Genomic DNA, 26,466 nt, shown 5'->3' on the forward strand with positions numbered 1-26,466 from the left:
GTGTTGTGTTGTCTCTCTTGTTGTGATGTGTGTTTTGTCCTATTGTATTTATTTTTTATTTTCAATCCCAGGCCCCCGTCCCCGGAGGAGAACTTTTGCCTTTGGTAGGCCGTCATTGTAAATAAGTATTTGTTCTTAACTGACTTTCCTATTTAATAAAGGTTAAATAAAATTAATTAAATAGAAGTGCATGAAATAAGTATCAGACAGATACAGTGTGTGTGTGTGTGTGTGTGTGTATGTGTGTGTGTGTGTGTGTGTGTGTGTGTGCGTGCGTGCGTGCGTGCGTGCGCGCGCACGTATGGCTCACTTGCAGAACTCGTAGAGCAGTTTCTCAAAGATGAGGATGGGTCCAGTGGAACTGAGGATGATGAGAGGTTGACCTCCTAACAGACAAAACACTGTACCTGCTAACGCTGTACCTAGGAAACTCTCCATCACACCCTGGCACAGAGAGCGAGAGTGAGGGTTTTAGGGAGAAAGGGGGAAGGGGAGAGAGAGAGAGTTAGGAGTTGAGTCAGATGTTTGCGTAGGAGTGAAGACAGGTGTGTGTGTTGGTGTATGTGTGTGTTTGTGTACTTGGTAGTTGTCTGTGGCGTCCCCCAGCAGGCCTCCGAAGGTGATGGCGTTGGTGATGCAGCCCAGGTAGATGAACAGAACAGCAGAGATGGACTGGATGTGGAATCCTTGGGAGAAATCACTAAGGATCCACGGAACCTTCCTCTTAATGTCCAGCCACAGGCCTCCACAAAACCTGGGGAACGCACACAGAGGTGACTCCATCCACTCTCATTGACTCTGAAAGCAGCCTGAAAGCAGGCTGGAGTCAGGGTTGGAGTACATCGTGTACTCTGTACATCGTGGTGAAATTACTAAGATATCTATAGTATCTTCAGTACATTATTGTTTATCCCTTGAGGGATAGCATAATGAAGGATAAATAAGTTGTATGAAAGGTAGGGTCAGCAAAATGGCGTTGCCACAAGCAGCACCGCTGCTGTTGTTATAAAAGCACTGGTATAAGTGGACGCACGTGGCATTTTGGCAACTTAAAGAAGAAAAACTTTATATCGGAGTTGTGCTTGTTCACACGCGTATCTGCCCTCTCATTGGCTAGAATGGCCCCACCTGATCTCGTCTCCTCTTGTCTGCCTTCCATCTTTGTGTACATGTATTTCCATTGGTAGAGCGGTCACTCAACCATCTTGTCAATATAACTGATAAACCTGCCCCGACTGACTTCCTAAATGTAATTTTGTTTTTGTCGGGGGCCCCCTAGCTGTCGGGGGCAGTACGCGCAGCACGTAGTCTGCATATAGGCAGAGGCGGCACTGATCTACGTCATATCGCTGACTCTACCTTTACATTGAACTGAGTCAAAATCCACAAAATCGGGTGTAATGCACCACAAAGCCCCTCTACCATCGCTCCCAGTTCTCCCATCGCTCCCAGTTCTCCCAGTTCTCTCAGTTCTCCCAGTTCTCCCGGTTCTCTCAGTTCTCTTATCGCTCCCAGTTCTCCCATCGCTCCCAGTTCTCCCATCGCTCCCAGTTCTCTCAGTTCTCCCAGTTCTCCCATCGCTCCCAGTTCTCCCAGTTATCTCAGTTCTCTCAGTTCTCCCAGTTCTCCTAGTTCTCTCAGTTCTCCCAGTTCTCCCAGTTCTCCCATTGCTCCCAGTTCTCCCAGTTATCTCAGTTCTCCCAGTTCTCTCAGTTCTCCCAGTTTTCCCAGTTCTCTCAGTTCTCCCAGTTCTGCCAGTTCTCCCAGTTCTCCCAGTTCTCCCAGTTCTCCCATACCTGCCAGTGAATTGCAGTTCCTCTCCCAGCTCGTGGGGGGCGGGCATCTCCTCGTCCTCTCCTCCTCCTGCCCCCCCGATCGTCCCGTTTACCTGGCCCAGCTCGTTCAGGTTCAGCACAGACTTCCTGTTGGGGGTTGGAGGGGGGAGGTGGAGGGGTAGCAAGTTTTAGGTGTGGTGGGAGGGGAAGGGGGAAGAGATCCCTGACCCAGTCCAAACACAATCACTTCTCCTTCTTCCCTCCCCTCCTTCACTTCCTCTCCTCTTCTGACTAACTAACTAACTAACTAACTCCCTAACTAACTGCCTAACTGACTAACTAACTCCTTAACTGCCTAACTAACTCCCTATCTGACTGCCTAACTGCCTAACTAACTGCTTAACTGCCTAACTGCCTCCCTATCTGACTGCCTAACTGCCAAACTAACTAACTCCTTATCTGACTGCCTAACTGCCTAACTAACTGCCTAACTGCCTAACTAACTAACTAACTCCTTAATTGACTGCCTAACTAACTAACTCCTTAATTGACTGCCTAACTGCCTAACTGCCTAACTAACTCACTAACTAACTAACTGCCTAACTAACTCCTTAGCTGACTACCTAACTGCCCAACAGCCCAACTACCTAACTTACTTACTAACTAACTAACTAACTACACTGAACAAATGAATAGATCTGATAGGTGGTTCATCCTCTGTACCTCATGTCGGCAGAGGGGACTTTCTTGGGGGGCTCGATGCGTATTTTGGGGTCCCACTCCCCTGGTGGCAGAACGATGACCTCGTCCAGAAACTCATCAATCCCAGCGATCAGGTCATCACGGTCCCGGGCTTTATACGCTACATCACTAAACAACTGACAAGACAGCACACCACACAGTTACACACAGCATATGATGTTATGAGTGAGTGTGTGTGCTTATGTGTGTGTTAATGAAGAGGTCAGAGTTGAACTGCAGAGCCCTGGCTGTAACATATTGATTGAGTGTGTGAGGTAATGTATCCACTGAATATCTTGAGGTTATGAAAAACCCCATGAATCTAAACACTCTTATTTATGGCTCAGCTTAACTAACTTTTAAGCACACAAAAAGATTGTCATTCTTACGTCATCCACCATGAGCGTAGCAATGGCTCGACCAATCTCGTTGTAGGACTTGCCTTTGCCATGAGGACCAAGCAAGACAAACAGAAACCTGCCAGAAGACAAGGGGTTAACACACCTGTAGAGCAGCAAGACACACACAGACGCATGCTCACACACATGCACGCACGGGCACACACACCTGGTAGGTACGGGGACCTCGGTCAGGCCTCCCAGTGTGGTAGCTTGGGCCAGACGTACGAACGCTACAAATGGTTTGTCCAGGAAGTCCACTTCTCCAATCAGAACGTTAGACGCCTCGGCATCACGAGGAATCTTCTTCATGAACTTGTTCTTCAGCTAGAGTGGAGAGAAAGCAGGATAGTCGAGAAATAGAGAGAGGGAGAATGGAGAGAAGGCAGGATGGTAGAGAAATGGAGAGAGAGAATGGAGAGAAAGCGGGATGGTAGAGAAATGGAGAGAGAGAATGGATAGAAAGAGGTGGCTGAGGATCAATAACTATTTATTTAGGGATCAAATAGAGAGCAGGATTCAGAATAATTATAAGGCGTCTTGGCATTGTCATTAAACCTAATGAAGGCTATTGTAGCTATTGTAGTCTGTTATAGTGCTAAAGTAAAGCAGCATTTACAATGCAAAGGCATTTCTTTACTGTCCTTTCACACAGCATTGCAGCTGAAGTTATGTCATCATTATGTCAGTGTCGATATCTAATCGATAGCTGATCACTCAACGCATGTGATGCCTAGGACACGATGCAACTACACACACTCCAATGGTGCTGTAGCTCATTAATGCTACACACACGCACACAATCTCCATTGGCCACTCAATATTTCTGCATACTTCACTCATACAAAATCACACAACCCTGCTGAAAAAACAGCATGCTGATCTATGCTGGTCCATGCTGGTCAAGCTGGTCTGACAAGTATGGCCTAACAGGTTATGCTGGCCGACCAGCATGGTTTAGCTGGTTATGCTGGCAGACTAGCATGGTCTAGCTGGTTATGCTGGCAGACAAGCATGGTCTAGCTGGTTATGCTGGCAGATTAGCATGGTCTAGCTGGTTATGCTGGCAGATTAGCATGGTCTAGCTGGTTATGCTGGCAGACTTGCATGGTCTAGCTGGTTATGCTGGCAGATTAGCATGGTCTAGCTGGTTATGCTGGCAGATTAGCATGGTCTAGCTGGTTATGCTGGCAGACTAGCATGGTCTAGCTGGTCAAGCTGGCAGACTAGCATGGTCTAGCTGGTCAAGCTGGCAGACTAGCATGGTTTAGCTGGTTATGCTGGCAGACTAGCATGGTCTAGCTGGTTATGCTGGCAGACTAGCATGGTCTAGCTGGTTATGCTGGCAGACTAGCATGGTTTAGCTGGTTATGCTGGCAGACTAGCATGGTCTAGCTGGTTATGCTGGCAGACTAGCATGGTCTAGCTGGTTATGCTGGCAGATGAGCCTTCATTGTGTTTTCACTGGTGACCAACCTTCATTGTGTTTTGGACACTGGAGACTGGCTTACAAAGTGATGTTTAATTCCTATTGGAATCCAGCCAGAGTGGATTCCCACAATCTACATTCAGAATAATGGCCGTGGTTTTGCAGACCAGCAGTGGTGGAAAAAGTACCCAACTGTCAGTTGAGTAAAAGTTGACTTTTGAGTAAAAGTAAAGACACCTTAGTCGAAAATAACTCTAGTAAAAGTGAAAGTCACCCAGTAAAATACTACTTGAGTAAAAGTCTAAAAGTATTTGCTTTTAAATATACTTAAGTATCGAAAGTAAATGTCAATGCTAAAATATACTTAATGTAAGTATCATAAGTAAAAGTATAAATCATTTCACATTCCTTATATTAACAAACCAGACAGCACGATTTCCTTGTTTTTTTATTTAGGAATAGCGAGGGCACACTCCAACACTCAATTTACAAACAAAACATTTGTGTTTAGTGAGTCTGCCAGATCAGAGGCAGTAGGGGTGACCAGTGATGTTCTCTTGATAAGTTTCTGAATTGGACCATCTTCCTGTCCTGCTAAGCATTCAAAGTACTTTTGGGTGTCAGGGGAAATGTATGGAGTAAAAAGTACAGTATTTTCTTTTGGAATGTAGTGAAGTAAAAGTAAAAATTGTCAAAAATATAAATTAATATGCACCGAAAGTTATTGATACCACTAGGTGGATCCAACAGATCAGTTTGTTGGTGGCCTTTACACTGGTGATCGTGACCTCACTACCTCATTCTATTGAGATAACTTTTCCTGAAAACAACCAACTTTCTCTTCTCTCATAATAGGTTTGTAATACATAACTATACAAAATATACCTTGAATAGTAAAATAACATGTTTTGCTAACACTTTTATGGGTTGTGTGATGTTTAAGGTTTATTTTTTAGTTGTTTTTATCGAACCTAGAAAATGCTAAGTCTCCCCATTGTAAGTAATGAAGCCATGCTAGGTGGAAAGGATTTAACATGGAGGTGAACCTAACAAAATGGCGTTGCGTACTTCTCAAAGTTAAAGATTACTTTATTATATTAAACGAAGGCTCAGATGTATATACTTATATGTTGCACTATTGAATACTTGTGGTTTATGTTTTAGTAATTTATATTTTTTACCTAATTAATGGTTTGAAAGTTCACTAGCTAGCCTAGCCTCATGCTAATTACTAGTTTAGCCCTAGCTATATGCTAAGATGTTCATGTATTTTACTGTTAGCTGTAGCATATATAGTGGGGGTCATTGTGGTCGATTGTGTAGCATTGGATAACATGTTTACACTACTATAATGGGAAATCTGTTGAAATGTGTTGGACAAATGCACATACAATTTCATGGTTTTACATGCTAGATATCATACCACTATAAGTGAATAGCCTTTTTTTTGGAACAGATACTAGCTAACTATTTGAATAGCAATAGTTACGTATATGTACTGTTAAAGAGACTGAATATAGGACATGAAAGCATGTGAATGTATATTTTTTTATATATATATTTTCTATTGATAATGAGAACTGTGAATTTATATTTTTCTACAAAACAATTGTACTGAACCAGATAATTGACCTTTGACACTTTTGGAAAAATATGTTTATTAAACTCATTGAAAGTACTTTTTCTGAAACCAGCCAACTTGCTGTTTTACAGGCAACATAATATATGTTTTTCTGGTCTCAATCCTGGGCCTGTTAACAAACACGTCATAAGCCATTTATTACAGGAAAATAGCTTTCAAACTGCAAAGTTATCTCAATCTCATTGCAAAATGTGTAGGATAGCATGAAATTAGCTCTAAAACAGTAATTTTTTCAATCTGCTAGATGGGACAAAAAGAATCCCCCCAAATAAAAAATAAATTGTTTTATTTTGTGTTTTTGGTGGGGGTTGGGGTCCGGAGGTTGGGTCCCCCAGACAAAACAGGGTTGTGCATGGCTTGTATGCAAGGCACACTTGATCTACTGGTGGGCAAACACTTTTTTGTTGATTTAGTAAACAATTGGACAGGTCTTTGTCATTGAACAGCATCACTTTCACTCTATCCTGATGGTACTTTAGTCACATACGCATTGCCAGCACTGCCCATCCCCCACCGAAATGGTCGGAACCCAACATGGCCTGTTGCTTTTCAGCACGTGGACTTGTTTTGGAGGAAGAAGCATTCAAGCAAGGGATGGCCTTATTGATGCTGTACATTACTTGTAAGTAGCAACATTGGATATTTATATTGATTATTGGTGTTATTGTTATAATGTGTAGTTATTGCTATAATATTAGTTACATATTGAGTTCAGCTAGTGTAGCTAGTAGCTTAGCCTAAAGAAAGGGACAGAGTGGAAACATAAGGCACATTATAATGAGAACAAAATGTTAAGATTGAAATATATTATAGAACACTATGCATCTGACACGTAGAATATGGAATCCTGTCTGTTCTGTTTATGACATTTGTTTCTGCCACGGAAAATGTATAACTATCGCCGGAGAAACTTGAATCAGAGATGCTAGTCTACCAAGAGACTCAACTAGCGATTACATTAATTCCTGTAATGCGCGCGTGCGCAAGGAAGATTCAGGCAGAAGTCAAGGGAAAATTGTCACGTTCTAAGCTACAGGAAATAATCGCATTTTGAGTGAAAGTTGGATCTTGTTTTTCTATCGACTACTTTCCAATATATGTCAAGTTTCATAAGCAATATAAACATTTTTCAATAGCATAACCAGTTTGATATGTCTTTTATTGGAGACATGTTGTTATGATCATGTTATCTGTCTTCGGGCTGACTAACGCTACCACACATTCATTGACGATACCCTGCACATATTGAATCATTTTACTTCAGGAATGATGTTGAACCACTGCTCGAATGAAACCTCTCTCCTGGATGAAACAATTGATCAGTCACTCTCCCCAATCCTCCTCACCTACAGGTACTCCTGTCTGACTGAGTAAGTGCTGTATAGCCTATTTGAGGCGATGATATAAAGAAATGCTGAACATGCTGAAATCTATTGTGGTCCCACAGGGACCCTGTTTATAGTGTCTGTAAGCTATCCGGGGCTTTAAAAAATGTATCTAGACATAATTACTAGACATTTGCACAAAGTATTCAGACCCCTTCACTTTATCCACATTTTGATACGTTACAGCCTTATTCTAAATTTTATTAAATAAATAAAACATCATCAATCAACACACAATACCCCATAATGACAAAGCAAAAACAGGTTTTTAGTAATTTTTGCAAATGTATACAAAATAAAAAAACATACCTTATTTAAATAAGTATTCAGACCCTTTACTATGAGACTCGAAATTGAGCTCAGGTGCAGCCTGTTTCCATTGATTATCCTTGAGATAATCCTTCTAAAACTTGACTTGAGTCCACTTGTGGTAAATTAAATTGATTGGACATGATTTGGAAAGGAACACACCTGTCTGTATAAAGTCCCACAGTTGACAGTGCATGTCAGAGCAAAAACCAACCTCGAGGTCGAAGGAATTGTCCATAGAGCTTCGAGACAGGATTGTGTCGAGGCACAGATCTGGGTAGGGCACCAAAACATTTCTACAGCATTGAAGGTCCCCAAGAACACAGTAGCCTTCATCATTTTTAAATGGAATAAGTTTGCAACCACCAAGACTTCCTAGAGCTGGCCGCCCGGCCAAACTGATCAATCGGGGGGAGAAGGGCCTTGGTCAGGAAGGTGACAAAGAACTCGATGGTCACTCTGACAGAGCAACAGAGTTCATCTGTGGAGATGGGAGAACCTTCCAGAAGGACAACCATCTCTGCAGCACTCCACCAATCAGGCCTTTATGGTAGAGTGGCCAGATGGGAGCCACTCCTCAGTAAAATGCACATGACAGCCCCTTTGGAGTTTGCAAAAATGCACCTAAAGGACTCTCAGACCATGAGAAACACAATTCTCTGGTCTGATGAAACCAAGATTGAACTCTCTGGCCTGAATGCCAAGCGTCACATCTGGAGGAAATCAGGCACCACTCATCACAGCCAATACCATCCCTACGGTGAAGCATGGCGGTGGGAGCATCATGCTGTGGGGATTTTTTTCAGCAGCAGGGACTGGGAGACTAGTCAGGATCGAGGGAAAGATGAATGGAGCAAAGTACAGAGAGATTCTTGATGAAAATCTGCTACAGAGTGCTCAGGACCTCAGACTGGGGCATAGGTTCACCTTCCTACATGACAAGACAATGCAGGAGTGGCTTCGGAATAAGTCTCTTAATGTCCTTAAGTGGCCCAGCCAGAGCCCGGACTTGAACCCAATCTCTGGAGAGGCCTGAAAATAGCTGTGCAGCAACGCTCCCCATCCAACCTGGCAGAGCTTGAGAGGATCTGCAGAGAAGAAAGGGTGAAACTCCCCAAATACAGGTGTGCCAAGCTTGTAGCGTCATCAAATCAAAATTTGTTGGTCACATACACATGGTTAGCAGATGTTATTGCAAGTGTAGCGAAATGCTTGTGCTTCTAGTTCCGACAGTGCAGCAATATCTAACATGTAATCTAACAATTCCACAACTACCTATTAGTATGCGCCCGGCCCGCCACAGGAGTCGCTAGAGCGTGATGGGTCAAGGACATCCCCTCCCCTAACCCGGACGACGCTGGGACAATTGTGCGCCGCCCCATGGGTCTCCCGGTCAGGTGTTGTAGGTGTCCTGGATGGCAGGTAGTTTTCCCCCGCTGATGCGTTGTACAGACCGCACTACCCTCTGGAGAGCCTTGCGGTTGTGGGCGGTGCAGTTGCCGTACCAGGCGATGATACAGCCCAAGAGGATGCTCTCAATTGTGCATCTGTAAAAGTTTTTGAGGGTTTAAGGTGACAAGCCAAATTTCGTCAGACTGCTGAGGTTGAAGAGGCGCTGTTGCGCCGCCTTCACCACACTGTCTTTGTGGGTGGACCATTTCAGTTTCCACCTTCTCCACTGCTGTCCCGTCGATGTGGAAGGGGGGGGGGGGTGCTCCCTCTGCTGTTTCCTGAAGTCCACGATCATCTCCTTTGTTTTGTTGACGTTGAGTGAGAGGTTGTTTTCCTGACACCACACTCCGAGGGCCCTCACCTCCTTCCTGTAGGCTGTCTCGTCGTTGTTGTTAATCAAGCCTATTACTATTGTATCCACTGCAAACTTGATGATTGAGTTGGAGGCGTGCATGGCCACGCAGTCGTGGCTGAATAGGGAGTATCTTCATACCCAAGAAGTTTCTCGGCTGTAATCGCTGCCAAAGGTGCTTCAACAAACTACTGAGTAAAGGGTCTGAATTCTTATGTAAATGTAGTATTTCAGTTTGTATTTTTTTTTAAATTAATTTCCAAACATTTCTAAAAACCTGTTTTTGCTTTATCATTATGGGCGGGGGACTATTTAATAAATTTTAGAATAAGGCTGTAACGTAACAATGTGGAAAAAGTGAAGGGGTCTGAATACTTTCCGAATGCAATGTATTTCAACTTTCATGCTACACAAAGATAAAAAGCATAAATTTTTCTAGGGTAATATAAACTGTTAGTTGGATTTATTGCACCTTTTACTGAAATGGTTGTTCCAGTTTAGATGGTTTAGGTAGTCTCATGTATTCATCTTTCTAACCCTGGCAGTCATTCTGAATGCAGATTGTGGGAGGATAAAGGTTAAAATTTCTGTACGTTCCCAGTCAGGCTGGATTTCAATAGGAATTAGACATCACTTTACACTCCAGCATAATGTGACTTGATTCTGTTTTTGCGGGTGACCAGCATATGTTTCTAAAACACAACACAGGCTGGTCACCAGCAAAAACACAACGAAGGCTGGTCACCAGCAAAAACACAACGAAGGCTGGTCACCAGCGAAAACATAACTAAGGCTGGTCACCAGCTTATGCTGGCCTGTGCTGTTTTTTCTTTCAACAGGGAAACTCAAATCTCAGTGCAGTAAACATGCCTCACTCCTACCCCCCAGTAGCACGTGGGAGTGGAGTGGTTGGTGCTTAGGTCAAAATCACCTAATCTTTTAATGCTGCTTTCAGAGTCAACTCATTTTCTGCCTCTCTCACCCCCTCTCGCTCTACCTCCCCCTCTACTCCTCTTTCGCTCTCTTTCTATATATATATATATATCGATCTCTGTGATCTACACTCTAGAAAAGAAGGATCTAGAACCTAAAAGGGTTTTTCGGCTGTCCCCATGGGAGAACCTTTTAAGAGCCCTTTTGGGTTTCAGGTAGAACCCTTTTGGGTAGAACCCTTTCCACAGGATTTTACCTGGAACTCAAAATGATTGTTCCATGGGGATAGCAGAAGAACCCTTTTGGAAACCTTTTTTCTAAGAGTTTAGTCTGTTAACTTACTGCCTGAAACAGACATAAACAAAACCTCCATACAGTTTAAACGTGTATATCTAGTAATTTCTCTCAATTCAATTCAATTCAATTCAAGGGGCTTTATTGGCATGGGAAACATGTGTTAACATTGCCAAAGCAAGTGAGGTAGACAATACACAAAAGTGAAACTCTCTCTCTCTCTCTCTCTCTCTCTCTCTCTCTCTCTCTCATTTCTAACGAGTGGATGGACCCAATCAATTAAGCCAAGACGAACAACAGGAGCTTAGGGTTGTGCAATGTAAGGACATTCCCATCATCATCATTCACACACAGACATACACACAGACATGGAAGTGCACACACACACACACACCAGGCTACACAGGCACACACAGAATAGTGATGTTCGTTGTTACCTGGTCTGTGCTTGGCGTGTCTGAAATATCGTTCATACTTCGGCTTTGCGCATGATCTGAAACATCATATCAAAAACACGTGTATCAAAAAAAAACACACACACACAACAATTAGTACTCCACACAAATTCACCTCAAGTTAGCAATCTTCTCTGTCTTCTCTGTGTGTGTACAGTTTAGAGTTTGTTTAGTGGGTGTTTAATTTTTACATTGAGTAGAAAAGGCACTATCCACATGAACAATTATAACATGATATAAATACTGTGGTATTATTATATTTATATACTATAGTATACACACTGTAGTGTTTTTGCGGACTTTACTGTAGTAATTATTCACTGTAGTGTTTTTGCACAAAAAACACTACATCATATGGACAGTTTATTGCATACAGACCCACGCCTGACGCGACCCACGTGACTCACGATGCAGGGAGAGCTCTGACTACACTGGTCTGAAAAGGAGAATGTATGCAATATTCCTGCAGAAATTGTACAACAGCTTTGATTTGTTTTCAACAACAACAACAAAAATTCCCCTCAGGGTTGAGGCCTCTCTTGTTTGGATTTGAAAATCCAACCGTTGTAATGGAAGGGTGTGGTGCTCAGGGGGCGGTGCTCAGGGGGCGGTGCTCAGGGGGCGGTGCTCAGGGGGCTGAATGAGAAAGACACAGAGGAAAGCACCAGTAAAAGCTCAGACCCCTTCATTATTGCCGCATTGTGACGAGAACATCAACGAGCCATTCCATACTCTGAAGTCAGGAGGACTTTGAGAGTTAGGTGTTAGCTAGACTAGGATTGGACCCCCCCCTGCGCTGGCCGTACGCGGACCGTATGTTTGACACCCCTGCTGTAGTATTTACTGTAGTGATTTTGTGGAAATTATTGTAGTATTTACAATATTGTTTTTTGTTTTATTATCTTTGACATAGAAGTGAGGGCCTTCTCCTCGAGGAAACCTACTGGACAAATATTAAAAAAGCACATTTTCCATAACCTGTAAGTAGGTAGGACTGGACTGAAGTAGGTAGGTCTGAACCTCTTTTCTATAACCTGTAGAGAACACAATATATGGTCTATAATTGGCATATGGTCTCGTGGATAGCACAAATTGGGCCATGGGGGAGGGGAATGGACAGGGTGTATGCAAATGACCTATTAGCAAATCAATACAGTGTGTAGTATAGTATTCTACAGTTTACTACAGTGTACTACTGTACTTAATGATATAGTAAGTACTACACGATCGAGGGATACTACAGTGTGTCCCATACGGAGAAATAACATATACAGTGGGGAGAACAAGTATTTGATACACTGCCGATTTTGCAGGTTTTCCTACTTACAAAGCATGTAGGGGTCTGTAATTTTTATCCTAGGTACACTTCAACTGTGAGAGACGGAATCTAAAACAAAAATCCAGAAAATCACATTGTATGATTTTTAAGTAATTAATTAGCATTTTATTGCATGACATACGTATTTGATACATCAGAAAAGCAGAACTTAATATTTGGTACAGAAACCTTTGTTTGCAATTACAGAGATCATACGTTTCCTGTAGTTCTTGACCAGGTTTGCACACACTGCAGCAGGGATGTTGGCCCACTCCTCCATACAGACCTTCTCCAGATCCTTCAGGTTTCGGGGCTGTCGCTGGGCAATACGGACTTTCAGCTCCCTCCAAAGATTTTCTATTGGGTTCAGGTCTGGAGACTGGCTAGGCCACTCCAGGACCTTGAGATGCTTCTTACGGAGCCACTCCTTAGTTGCCCTGGCTGTGTGTTTCGAGTCGTTGTCATGCTGGAAGACCCAGCCACGACCCATCTTCAATGCTCTTACTGAGGGAAGGAGGTTGTTGGCCAAGATCTCGCGATACATGGCCCCATCCATCCTCCCCTCAATACGGTGCAGTCGTCCTGTCCCCTTCGCAGAAAAGCATCCCCAAAGAACGATGTTTCCACCTCCATGCTTCACGGTTGGGATGGTGTTCTTGGGGTTGTACTCATCCTTCTTCTTCCTCCAAACACGGCGAGTGGAGTTTAGACCAAAAAGCTCTATTTTTGTCTCATCAGACCACATGACCTTCTCCCATTCCTCCTCTGGATCATCCAGATGTTCATTGGCAAACTTCATTGGCTTGAGCAGGGGGACCTTGCGTGCGCTGCAGAATGGTTTTCTTTGAGACTGTGGTCCCAGCTATCTTCAGGTCATTGACCAGGTCCTGCCGTGTAGTTCTGGGCTGATCCCTCACCTTCCTCATGATCATTGATGCCCCACAAGGTGAGATCTTGCATGGAGCCCCAGACCGAGGGTGATTGACCGTCATCTTGAACTTCTTCCATTTTCTAATAATTGCGCCAACAGTTGTTGCCTTCTCACCAAGCTGCTTGCCTATTGTCCTGTAGCCCATCACAGCCTTGTGCAGGTCTACAATTTTATCCCTGATGTCCTTACACAGCTCTCTGGTCTTGGCCATTGTGGAGAGGTTGGAGTCTGTTTGATTGAGTGTGTGGACAGGTGTCTTTTATGCAGGTAACGAGTTCAAACAGGTGCAGTTAATACAGGTAATGAGTGGAGAACAGGAGGGCTTTTTAAAGAAAATTTAACAGGTCTGTGAGAGCCGGAATTCTTACTGGTTGGTAGGTGATCAAATGCTTATGTCATGCAATAAAATGCAAATTAATTACTTAAAAATCATACAATGTGATTTTCTGGAAATTTGTTTTAGATTCCGTCTCTCACAGTTGAAGTGTACCTATGGTAAACATTACAGACCTCTACATGCTTTGTAAGTAGGAAAACCTGCAAAATTGGCAGTGTATCAAATACTTGTTCTCCCCACTGTATGTATATATTTCAATAAAATAGAAATATATTTAAATATATTTAAATGATTAAAAAAATATATATATATATAAATAAATCAACTAGACAATCACACCTCACAACCTTCTCTACCCCGACATTAATGTTGAGTCTCTATTGGCCCCTGCTCTATTGGCCTCTTCTGCTATGGAACCCTAACCTGTTCACCAGACAAGAAAAAAAAACATGCAGGGCTTGACATTAAGCTGTTTATCTACTTGTCCTTCAGACAATGAGGAGGTGACTGAAAATGTTGTTGTGTTGTTTGATGCAAGAAACCACTTTACAAAATAAAATGCATCATTATGCCCACACCATTATTACAGAGAATCAGGCAAATTATGCTACCTCCTGCCTATTGGCTACTTCGCTTATTAAAGCCTCTCTCAAATTACCTGACTTGCTTTTCAAAGATAGAAATGTAGGAAGCAATCACTTCCTCATTGCTGACTAGAAATGATTTATACCTGTGCTAATAATAACTCATTAACTAGCAAAGGATATGAGCCAATGTACAAATGTGGACACGTTGTTACATGTAGCTCTCGCTTTGATCTCAAAATAAGGCCATCTATCTACTCACGACTGTTCATGCTGTAAAAACAGTCCAGTTCAAAGTGAATGGCACAGATCCATATATGGCAATGGTCTATTTGCACAGAGGCCTAATGCAGTTCTGATTGGTTATGGCGCACAGGTCTGTGTAGATTAGAGTAAGGTTCTGGGTCGTGCCTGTCAATGCAATAGAATCCCACTCTGATGCGTTCTGCCTACAACAAAATCTCTTTCATAGTTAGTTTTTTATACTAAGTCATAGTTTCTTTTGTTTCGGTATGCTGCATTGAACGTGGCTAATATTGCGTTGATTCGATCACAATTCCCACATTAAAGGGAAACGTTAATAGTGTTAACTAACAGGGAAAACTCTAGAAAGTTAAGTGAAGTTTAATCTCGTGCTTCTCTGTGCAGGCTGATATTTCTGCTGTGCTGCAGTCCCAGGGGAGCTGCACACCCACGCACGCAGCTTAGAGGGAACATTTCTTGTGAGTCTGAAAATCGATACTGGAGGTGAAGGAATTTGCAAATGTAAACATCAATTTGATGTTCAAATACATTATTTTCAAATACATATGTTAATTGCAAAGAGGTAATTTATACATTATATTTTTTGTTTCAGATGCCACAATTCAACAATGGACCCAGTTATTTTAGCAAATTATTTTGGATATAGAAAGCTCTTTTAGTTGTCAGTCATGAGTCATTCATTCAAACTTTTCAAATTTACACAACATGCTTACCACTTTGAAGATGGAAAATATTTTTGGGGTGAAACAAACAAGAAACAAGACAAAATAACTGAACTTGAGTGTGCATAACTATTCACCCCCCCCCCCCCCCCCCCCAAATTCAATACTTTGTAGAGCCACCTTTTGCAGCACTTACAGCTGCAAGTCTCTTGGGATATGTCTCTATAAGCTTGGAACATCTAGCCACTGGGATTTTTGCCCATTCTTCAAGGCAAAACTGCTCCAGCTCCTTCAAATTGGATGGGTTCCTGCTGGTGTACAGCAATTTTTAAGTCGTACCACAGATTCTCAATTGGATTGAGGTCTGGGCTTTGACTAGGCCATTCCAAGACATTTAAATGTTTCCCCTTAACCACTTCGAGTGTTGCTTTAGCAGTATGCTTAGGGTCATTGTCCTGCTGGAACTTGATCCAAACATTTCAAACAACTTTCCTAATCCAACTTTACGTATTTTTAAACGTAAATAATCGATAAAATTTAAGACGGGATAAACTGTGTTCAATATGCTGCAGTAGTTTATGTGTCGGGGGGCTAGGGTCAGTTTGTTATATCTGGAGTACTTCTCCTGTCTTATCCGGTGTCCTGTGTGAATTTAAGTATGCTCTCTCTAATTCTCTCTTTCTTTCTCTCTCTCTCGGAGGACCTGAGCCCTAGGACCATGCCTCAGGACGACCTGGCATGATGACTCCTTGCTGTCCCCAGTCCACCTGGCCATGCTGCTGCTCCAGTTTCAGCTGTTCTGCCTGCGGCTATGGAACCCTGACCTGTTCACCGGACGTGCTACCTGTCCCAGCCCTGCTGTTTTCAACTCTCTAGAGACCGCAGGAGCGGTAGAGATACTCTTAATGATCAGCTATGAAAAGCCAACTGATATTTACTCCTGAGGTGCTGACTTGCTGGACCCTCAACAACTACTGTGATTATTTTTATTTGACCATGCTGGTCATTTATAAACATTTGAACATCTTGGCCATGTTCTGTTATAATCTCCACCCGGCACAGCCAGAAGAGGACTGGCCACCCCTTATAGCCTGGTTCCTCTCTAGGTTTCTTCCTAGGTTTTGGCCTTTCTAGGGAGTTTTTCCTAGCCACCGTGCTTCTACACCTGCATTGCTTACTGTTTGGGGTTTTGGGCTGGGTTTCTGTACAGCACTTTGAGATATCAGCTGATGTACGAAGGGCTATATAAATACATTTGATTTGATTTGAATACCGAATGAAAACAAAGTGGAGCAAGCTTTCAGGTCGCACGCCCCAACCACAACAGTACACTAGACTTGACCCTCGTTCTGAACAGCCCTACTTCTTCATTTCTCAAAGGAAAAACATCAACCAATTTCTAAAGACTGTTGACATCTAGTGGAAGCGATTGGAACTGCAAGCAAGTGACTTAGAAATCTAGATCCACGTAGAAAACCATTGAAAAGAGAGTGACCTCAAACCCCAAAAAATCCTGGATGGTTTGTCCTCTGGGTTTCGCCTGCCAAGTAAGTGCTGTTATACTCACAGACATAATTTTAACAGTTTTAGAAACGTTAGAGTGTTTTCTATCCAAATCTACCAAATATATGCATATCCTACCTTCTGGGCCTGAGTAGCAGGCAGTTTACTTTGGGCACACTTTTCATCCGGACGTGAAAATAGTGCCCCCTAGCCTTAAGAAGTTTTTAAACAAGTAATTTTTTTCATTTCACTTCACCAATTTGGACTATTTTGTGTTTGTCTATTACATGAAATCCAAATTAAAATCCATTTGAATTACAGGTTGTAATGCAACAAAATAGGAAAAGCGCCAAGGAGGGTGAATACTTTTGCAAGGCACTGTATATGTACACGTTGTTAAAATATATGTCAATATATAATGTTTCTGTATGGGGTCGTATAGTATTCTACAGTATACTACAAAATTCTATAGTAAGCACTACACGATCAAGGGATACTACAGTGTGGAGCATAGTATTTATTCTACAGTATACTACAAAATTCTATAGGAAGCACTACACGACCGAGGGATACTACAGAGTGGAGAATAGTATTCTACAGTATACTACACAATTCTATAGTAAGTATACATGAAGGATACTACAGTGGGAAGTATAGTATTCTACATTATACTACAGTTTACAACAGAATACTATAGAATTCTAAACTGTAGTATTTTTATATGTGGGATAGTAGACATCTCCAACCCATCTTTGTGGTTAAATATAGCTTTAGCTATTGTGTGAATGTGTGTCTGTGTGGCCGATTAGACCTAATGATCATTACCCACAAAGCTGATTATTGATGTAGGGACAAATTAAGTTGCAGGGAAAGAACAGGAAAATACCTTGGTTAGGACACACACACACACACACAAACTAATCTTGTTCACCCTACAAACCCCAAAGACACACTGTGTACTGGGAGCTCTTGAAAGTACTGTGTGACCAAAGCTTGCACGCAATCACACACAGTAATCCAACATACTGTGTCTCTACTGGTTTATGAGGTTAGATATGTCAATTAAAACACCTATCTCTATGAGGATCATAGATAAGAAAAAGGGTGAAAGAGTATTAGTTTGTATGTATACGTGAGTGTTAATGGATCCGTACGTTGAGTGTGTGTGTGTCTATGTGTCCGTGCTCTTGAGTGTGTGTGTGTGTGCGTGTACACTCACGCAGGCGGGCAAGGCTGCCTGACTTGGCGCGTAGGTCTTCTGTAGAACGATGGAGGCCAGAGGCTGAACTAGGACTACGACTGAAGTTAGTACGGCTGGCATTATGAACAGACTGGGGACTACGGCCTAGAGAGAGAGACAGAGTAAGGAAGGAGGGAGGGAGGGAGAGAGAGAGAGAGAGAGAAGGAGAGATAGGAGAGAGAGAAAGGGATGGAGTGAACAAGATAGATGTTGAAGGTGTTTGTTAAAAGAGGAGAGAAATTATTATTTTTGTTTCAGTAAAATCAGCATGATAAGAGATGAAATCAACAAGATCACTCAACACATACACACACACATGCATGCAGACCTACAGATGCACACACACACTCACTGGCGGGGCAATTGTTTGATTTGCCCATGTCGGCTAGTGAGCGATGCATGGGTTTCTTATGCTGGTGGCGATGTTTCCGTAGCAACACGAAGCTGACTTTCTCCCTCAGCTCTGGACCAATCAGACCATCAGCTACCTGACGATCCACAATGTCATCTGGGGTCAGGGGTGAGAGTTCAAGGGTCAAACATAGAGAAACAGAGTGAGATATAGAACAGACAGGTTGCAGGTGTGACTGGTCACAGTGAGATCAGAGTGGTCTCAATCCCAGATCAACCCCCTATCCACTTCAGAGGAGGCTGCTGGGAGTGGCTATAGGAGGACGTGCTCATTGTAATGGATAGAATGGAATCAATGGAACAGTATCAAACAAATGGACCAACATGTTTGACTCCGTTCCATTAATTCTATTCCAGACATTGCAATAAGCCCTATAGCTCTTACCACCAAACGCCTCTGATCCACATCCACCTGGCCTATCAGAGGGCAAGATGGAGCTTTACTATATTGCTTACACCTATCAAATTTTCTCAGATCTCCACAGGTGCACAGGAACTATGGGTTGATTTTAGAAGGAAACATAGCCTGGGTCACACTAACCTAACCTAGCAGGCGTAAAATAAGTGCCTGAAACTAAATCCCCTACATATTGGTCTTGACAATAAGAAGTAAAACTGTCGGGGGAGGTTCTCTTCTCCACTGTTCAACCAATCCAGTCAATTTGGAGGAGGATGGAGTGTTATCTTGTTAACGTCCAAAAGTGGAAGTCTCGTCACAGGTTCTCTTTCCATTTCCCCTGAAAACCGGAACATCAGGTTGTTGGGGACTTGGCAGAGGGTCACACAGACACACACTCACCCACTATCTCTGGCAGGGAGTATCCCTCCAGATCCAGCAGTACACTGCCAGTCTGTATACAGGTCCTCAACTCAAACAGACTGTGGAGGGTCAAGGTGGACACATGGGGCTTACTCCACCTCTCTCCTCCCTCCTCCACCTTCTCCTCAAACTTCACCCACCTAGAGAGAAGGAGCGAGAGGAAGAGAGACAGAGAGATAGAGAGCGACACACACTGAAAAGAGAGTAAGGCAGAGAGAGCAGACAGGAAAATGCTATAGAGGCATACGCAATACTGTCTGCTGGACTCAAATATGACAATTTCCCGTTTCTTCAAAAGCCAGAGGGTGTCGTTTTTGTTTCACCGCTTAATTCCCTTCTGGCTCTGCTGTGTATGCATGTGTATTATTGAATGTTTGACATATTGATTGATTAGTCAGCTGGTTTATTGCCTCCCAGCCTGTGACCTTGAGGGATGCTGGGATTGACCTCTAACCCCCAGAGTCATAGAGGGGAGTCAGATGCAGCCCACTGTAGGGCTCTGCTGCTAACACTCTTCTAATGAAACTATCTACAGGTCCCCTACTGACACCTCCCCCAAATCCCACCCAAAGCCCCCCAACAATCCCAAACTATAGAGGGCAAACACTCCAGGGTGGAAACACACAAGGGTTGAAGTGTGTGTTTGTGTGTGTGTGTGTGTGTATGTGTGTGTGTGTGTGTGTGTGTGTGTGTGTGTGTGTGTGTGTGTGTGTGTGTGTGTGTGTGTGTGTGTGTGTGTGTGTGTGTGTGTGTGTGTGTGTGTGTGTGTGTGTGTGTGTGTACCTAGCAGACTCTTTCCACTCCATATCGTCTCCATCGTGTTGCAGTGTGTCCATCTCTGTGAACAGAGTGGGTGTCGGCAAGTCATCATCTTCACCCAGGATGTAACGCAGCCTCTCCGCCGCCGGGGACACTGGGAAATGGAGTTCAAACACAAGAGAAGAACTATCAAACCAAAGAAATAGAATTAGAAAATCTACTGTATGTATCGAACACTTTTACTGTGAGTTCTGTATAGGATATTCTACTTTGCTGTACGGGGGACAGACAGTTGCTGCAGCTTTGGATTGTCATGACAGTGTGTACTAAACCATTTACTCAGACAAATCAGACATTTTATAGAATGTGTGTTTATTTTTTTATCTATTTGGAACTCTTTGTAAAATGTATAGCCTGCAACTGTAACTGAATAGAACTGGAAAACTGTAGTGTTCCCAAGACTGTCTCAGAATTTCCTGTCGGTGGAACAAAACCTATTAACATGCTCCTAGCCCAGGGCCATCACACCACTCGTCTGCATGGGTGTGTGTGCTGTATGTGTGTCTGCGTGTGTCACTCCTCTTCTGATGGTCCTAGCTTACTTTGATCCTGTGTGAGTTCCCTTCCACCCCTAACCCAAAACAACCACTAATCTCTGATGCTCTTACCCCTGTCAGTCACAAAGTCCCAGTGAAAGCTGGTAAATAAATACCCCCCTGATCCATCTAATCCCCACTTACCCCTCACCCCCTTTATACAGTCAATGAATAACCTCCCTCCTTTCTGCCCCCCCCACCCGGTCCATACATTGATTCCCTGAAATGCCAAATGACATGTGACTGATACATAGCACAAACATCTGAATACATACTGTACACACTTCACACAATATACTCTGGAATTAGTGTGGTGTGCTGGTGTGTTTGCATGGTATTTCACTTTCAGAACCCATATCTGTGCTACGGTTTGAGGATAAGAAGTGTGTGTGTGTGAATGTGTGAAGTGTGTGATTTTCATCACTTTGGTTCCGGATTGAACAAAACCCACACAAAAACGAAGCAAGTATTTGATATGATTCTGTTAATCTCTTTGTCGCCTACAGTATAAAACTATTGGTATTGGGTTGCTAAGATAAGCATCAAGAGTCAGCGCATGTTAACAGCACATGGACAGACCCTGTCTCTAAGAGGGTTTACTGAGGACAGACAGACCCTGTCTCTAAGAGGGTTTAGTGAGGACAGACAGACAGGCCCTGTCTCTAAGAGGGTTTACTGAGGACAGACAGACCCTGTCTCTAAGAGGGTTTAGTGAGGACAGACAGACCCTGTCTCTAAGAGGGTTTACTGAGGACTGACAGATAGACCCTGTCTCTAAGAGGGTTTACTGAGGACAGACAGACAGGCCCTGTCTCTAAGAGGGTTTACTGAGGACAGACAGACAGGCCCTGTCTCTAAGAGGGTTTACTGAGGACAGACAGACAGGCCCTGTCTCTAAGAGGGTTTACTGAGGACAGACAGACAGGCCCTGTCTCTAAGAGGGTTTACTGAGGACAGACAGACAGGCCGTGTCTCTAAGAGGGTTTACTGAGGACAGACAGACAGGCCGTGTCTCTAAGAGGGTTTACTGAGGACAGACAGACAGGCCGTGTCTCTAAGAGGGTTTACTGAGGACAGACAGACAGGCCCTGTCTCTAAGAGGGGTTAGTGAGGACAGACAGACCCTGTCTCTAAGAGGGTTTGGTGAGGACTGACAGATAGACCCTGTCTCTAAGAGGGTTTACTGAGGACAGACAGACAGGCCCTGTCTCTAAGAGGGTTTACTGAGGACAGACAGACAGGCCGTGTCTCTAAGAGGGTTTACTGAGGACAGACAGACCCTGTCTCTAAGAGGGTTTACTGAGGACAGACAGACCCTGTCTCTAAGAGGGTTTACTGAGGACAGACAGACCCTGTCTCTAAGAGGGTTTACTGAGGACTGACAGATAGACCCTGTCTCTAAGAGGGTTTACTGAGGACAGACAGACAGGCCCTGTCTCTAAGAGGGTTTACTGAGGACAGACAGACAGGCCCTGTCTCTAAGAGGGTTTAGTGAGGACAGACAGACCCTATCTCTAAGAGGGTTTACTGAGGACTGACAGATAGACCCTGTCTCTAAGAGGGTTTACTGAGGACAGACAGACAGGCCCTGTCTCTAAGAGGGTTTACTGAGGACAGACAGACAGGCCCTGTCTCTAAGAAGGTTTAGTGAGGACAGACAGACAGGCCCTGTCTCTAAGAGGGTTTACTGAGGACTGACAGATAGAGCCTGTCTCTAAGAGGGTTTACTGAGGACTGACAGATAGACCCTGTCTCTAAGAGGGTTTACTGAGGACAGACAGACAGGCCCTGTCTCTAAGAGGGTTTACTGAGGACAGACAGACAGGCCCTGTCTCTAAGAGGGTTTAGTGAGGACAGACAGACCCTGTCTCTAAGAGGGTTTAGTGAGGACTGACAGATAGACCCTGTCTCTAAGAGGGTTTACTGAGGACAGACAGACAGGCCCTGTCTCTAAGAGGGTTTACTGAGGACAGACAGACAGGCCGTGTCTCTAAGAGGGTTTACTGAGGACAGACAGACCCTGTCTCTAAGAGGGTTTACTGAGGACAGACAGACCCTGTCTCTAAGAGGGTTTACTGAGGACAGACAGACCCTGTCTCTAAGAGGGTTTACTGAGGACAGACAGACAGGCCCTGTCTCTAAGAGGGTTTACTGAGGACAGACAGACAGGCCCTGTCTCTAAGAGGGTTTACTGAGGACAGACAGACAGGCCCTGTCTCTAAGAGGGTTTACTGAGGACAGACAGACCCTGTCTCTAAGAGGGTTTACTGAGGACAGACAGACAGGCTATGTCTCTAAGAGGGTTTACTGAGGACAGACAGACCCTGTCTCTAAGAGGGTTTACTGAAGACAGACAGACAGGCCCTGTCTCTAAGAGGGTTTACTGAGGACAGACAGACAGACCCTGTCTCTAAGAGAGTTTACTGAAGACAGACAGACAGGCCCTGTCTCTAAGAGGGTTTACTGAGGACAGACAGACAGGCCCTGTCTCTAAGAGGTTACTGAGGACAGACAGACCCTGTCTCTAAGAGGGTTTAGTGAGGACAGACAGACCCTGTCTCTAAGAGGGTTTACTGAGGACTGACAGATAGACCCTGTCTCTAAGAGGGTTTACTGAGGACAGACAGACAGGCCCTGTCTCTAAGAGGGTTTACTGAGGACAGACAGACAGGCCCTGTCTCTAAGAGGGTTTACTGAGGACAGACAGACAGGCCCTGTCTCTAAGAGGGTTTACTGAGGACAGACAGACAGGCCCTGTCTCTAAGAGGGTTTACTGAGGACAGACAGACAGGCCGTGTCTCTAAGAGGGTTTACTGAGGACAGACAGACAGGCCGTGTCTCTAAGAGGGTTTACTGAGGACAGACAGACAGGCCGTGTCTCTAAGAGGGTTTACTGAGGACAGACAGACAGGCCCTGTCTCTAAGAGGGGTTAGTGAGGACAGACAGACCCTGTCTCTAAGAGGGTTTGGTGAGGACTGACAGATAGACCCTGTCTCTAAGAGGGTTTACTGAGGACAGACAGACAGGCCCTGTCTCTAAGAGGGTTTACTGAGGACAGACAGACAGGCCGTGTCTCTAAGAGGGTTTACTGAGGACAGACAGACCCTGTCTCTAAGAGGGTTTGGTGAGGACTGACAGATAGACCCTGTCTCTAAGAGGGTTTACTGAGGACAGACAGACAGGCCCTGTCTCTAAGAGGGTTTACTGAGGACAGACAGACAGGCCGTGTCTCTAAGAGGGTTTACTGAGGACAGACAGACAGGCCGTGTCTCTAAGAGGGTTTACTGAGGACAGACAGACAGGCCGTGTCTCTAAGAGGGTTTACTGAGGACAGACAGACAGGCCCTGTCTCTAAGAGGGGTTAGTGAGGACAGACAGACCCTGTCTCTAAGAGGGTTTGGTGAGGACTGACAGATAGACCCTGTCTCTAAGAGGGTTTACTGAGGACAGACAGACAGGCCCTGTCTCTAAGAGGGTTTACTGAGGACAGACAGACAGGCCGTGTCTCTAAGAGGGTTTACTGAGGACAGACAGACCCTGTCTCTAAGAGGGTTTACTGAGGACAGACAGACCCTGTCTCTAAGAGGGTTTACTGAGGACAGACAGACCCTGTCTCTAAGAGGGTTTACTGAGGACTGACAGATAGACCCTGTCTCTAAGAGGGTTTACTGAGGACAGACAGACAGGCCCTGTCTCTAAGAGGGTTTACTGAGGACAGACAGACAGGCCCTGTCTCTAAGAGGGTTTAGTGAGGACAGACAGACCCTATCTCTAAGAGGGTTTACTGAGGACTGACAGATAGACCCTGTCTCTAAGAGGGTTTACTGAGGACAGACAGACAGGCCCTGTCTCTAAGAGGGTTTACTGAGGACAGACAGACAGGCCCTGTCTCTAAGAAGGTTTAGTGAGGACAGACAGACAGGCCCTGTCTCTAAGAGGGTTTACTGAGGACTGACAGATAGAGCCTGTCTCTAAGAGGGTTTACTGAGGACTGACAGATAGACCCTGTCTCTAAGAGGGTTTACTGAGGACAGACAGACAGGCCCTGTCTCTAAGAGGGTTTACTGAGGACAGACAGACAGGCCCTGTCTCTAAGAGGGTTTAGTGAGGACAGACAGACCCTGTCTCTAAGAGGGTTTAGTGAGGACTGACAGATAGACCCTGTCTCTAAGAGGGTTTACTGAGGACAGACAGACAGGCCCTGTCTCTAAGAGGGTTTACTGAGGACAGACAGACAGGCCGTGTCTCTAAGAGGGTTTACTGAGGACAGACAGACCCTGTCTCTAAGAGGGTTTACTGAGGACAGACAGACCCTGTCTCTAAGAGGGTTTACTGAGGACAGACAGACCCTGTCTCTAAGAGGGTTTACTGAGGACAGACAGACAGGCCCTGTCTCTAAGAGGGTTTACTGAGGACAGACAGACAGGCCCTGTCTCTAAGAGGGTTTACTGAGGACAGACAGACAGGCCCTGTCTCTAAGAGGGTTTACTGAGGACAGACAGACCCTGTCTCTAAGAGGGTTTACTGAGGACAGACAGACAGGCTATGTCTCTAAGAGGGTTTACTGAGGACAGACAGACCCTGTCTCTAAGAGGGTTTACTGAAGACAGACAGACAGGCCCTGTCTCTAAGAGGGTTTACTGAGGACAGACAGACAGACCCTGTCTCTAAGAGAGTTTACTGAAGACAGACAGACAGGCCCTGTCTCTAAGAGGGTTTACTGAGGACAGACAGACAGGCCCTGTCTCTAAGAGGTTACTGAGGACAGACAGACCCTGTCTCTAAGAGGGTTTAGTGAGGACAGACAGACCCTGTCTCTAAGAGGGTTTACTGAGGACTGACAGATAGACCCTGTCTCTAAGAGGGTTTACTGAGGACAGACAGACAGGCCCTGTCTCTAAGAGGGTTTACTGAGGACAGACAGACAGGCCCTGTCTCTAAGAGGGTTTACTGAGGACAGACAGACAGGCCCTGTCTCTAAGAGGGTTTACTGAGGACAGACAGACAGGCCCTGTCTCTAAGAGGGTTTACTGAGGACAGACAGACAGGCCGTGTCTCTAAGAGGGTTTACTGAGGACAGACAGACAGGCCGTGTCTCTAAGAGGGTTTACTGAGGACAGACAGACAGGCCGTGTCTCTAAGAGGGTTTACTGAGGACAGACAGACAGGCCCTGTCTCTAAGAGGGGTTAGTGAGGACAGACAGACCCTGTCTCTAAGAGGGTTTGGTGAGGACTGACAGATAGACCCTGTCTCTAAGAGGGTTTACTGAGGACAGACAGACAGGCCCTGTCTCTAAGAGGGTTTACTGAGGACAGACAGACAGGCCGTGTCTCTAAGAGGGTTTACTGAGGACAGACAGACCCTGTCTCTAAGAGGGTTTACTGAGGACAGACAGACCCTGTCTCTAAGAGGGTTTACTGAGGACAGACAGACCCTGTCTCTAAGAGGGTTTACTGAGGACTGACAGATAGACCCTGTCTCTAAGAGGGTTTACTGAGGACAGACAGACAGGCCCTGTCTCTAAGAGGGTTTACTGAGGACAGACAGACAGGCCCTGTCTCTAAGAGGGTTTAGTGAGGACAGACAGACCCTATCTCTAAGAGGGTTTACTGAGGACTGACAGATAGACCCTGTCTCTAAGAGGGTTTACTGAGGACAGACAGACAGGCCCTGTCTCTAAGAGGGTTTACTGAGGACAGACAGACAGGCCCTGTCTCTAAGAGGGTTTAGTGAGGACAGACAGACAGGCCCTGTCTCTAAGAGGGTTTACTGAGGACTGACAGATAGAGCCTGTCTCTAAGAGGGTTTACTGAGGACTGACAGATAGACCCTGTCTCTAAGATGGTTTACTGAGGACAGACAGACAGGCCCTGT

At 44.6% G+C, this 26,466-nt stretch overlaps 1 protein-coding gene and 1 non-coding gene across 5 annotated transcripts in view; both read right to left on the reverse strand.

The window, feature by feature from the left end:
* The window catches only part of LOC129818108 (electrogenic sodium bicarbonate cotransporter 4-like), a 49,536-nt gene that overhangs the window by 12,387 nt on the left and 10,683 nt on the right, over positions 1 to 26,466 (reverse strand). For all 4 annotated transcript variants that reach the window (XR_008753906.1, XM_055873681.1, XM_055873680.1 and 1 more), the window contains exons 4-14: positions 20,019 to 20,148; positions 19,215 to 19,375; positions 18,357 to 18,512; positions 17,984 to 18,109; positions 11,148 to 11,203; positions 3,084 to 3,241; positions 2,906 to 2,993; positions 2,499 to 2,653; positions 1,797 to 1,922; positions 580 to 754; positions 311 to 444 (exon numbers count right to left, since the gene is read on the reverse strand). Coding sequence is in view for 3 of the 4 variants with exons in the window: in XM_055873681.1 (XP_055729656.1) it covers positions 311 to 444; positions 580 to 754; positions 1,797 to 1,922; positions 2,499 to 2,653; positions 2,906 to 2,993; positions 3,084 to 3,241; positions 11,148 to 11,203; positions 17,984 to 18,109; positions 18,357 to 18,512; positions 19,215 to 19,375; positions 20,019 to 20,148 (1,465 nt within the window). In the remaining variant the exon portion in view is untranslated. The remainder of the gene's footprint in view (positions 1 to 310; positions 445 to 579; positions 755 to 1,796; positions 1,923 to 2,498; positions 2,654 to 2,905; positions 2,994 to 3,083; positions 3,242 to 11,147; positions 11,204 to 17,983; positions 18,110 to 18,356; positions 18,513 to 19,214; positions 19,376 to 20,018; positions 20,149 to 26,466) is intronic.
* Positions 12,083 to 12,135, reverse strand: LOC129819248 (U7 small nuclear RNA). The gene has a single exon (XR_008754079.1). It is a non-coding gene; the product is annotated as a U7 small nuclear RNA (small nuclear RNA).

This window comes from Salvelinus fontinalis, chromosome 21, assembly GCF_029448725.1.
Source record: "Salvelinus fontinalis isolate EN_2023a chromosome 21, ASM2944872v1, whole genome shotgun sequence".
NCBI classification, from domain to species: domain Eukaryota; kingdom Metazoa; phylum Chordata; class Actinopteri; order Salmoniformes; family Salmonidae; genus Salvelinus; species Salvelinus fontinalis.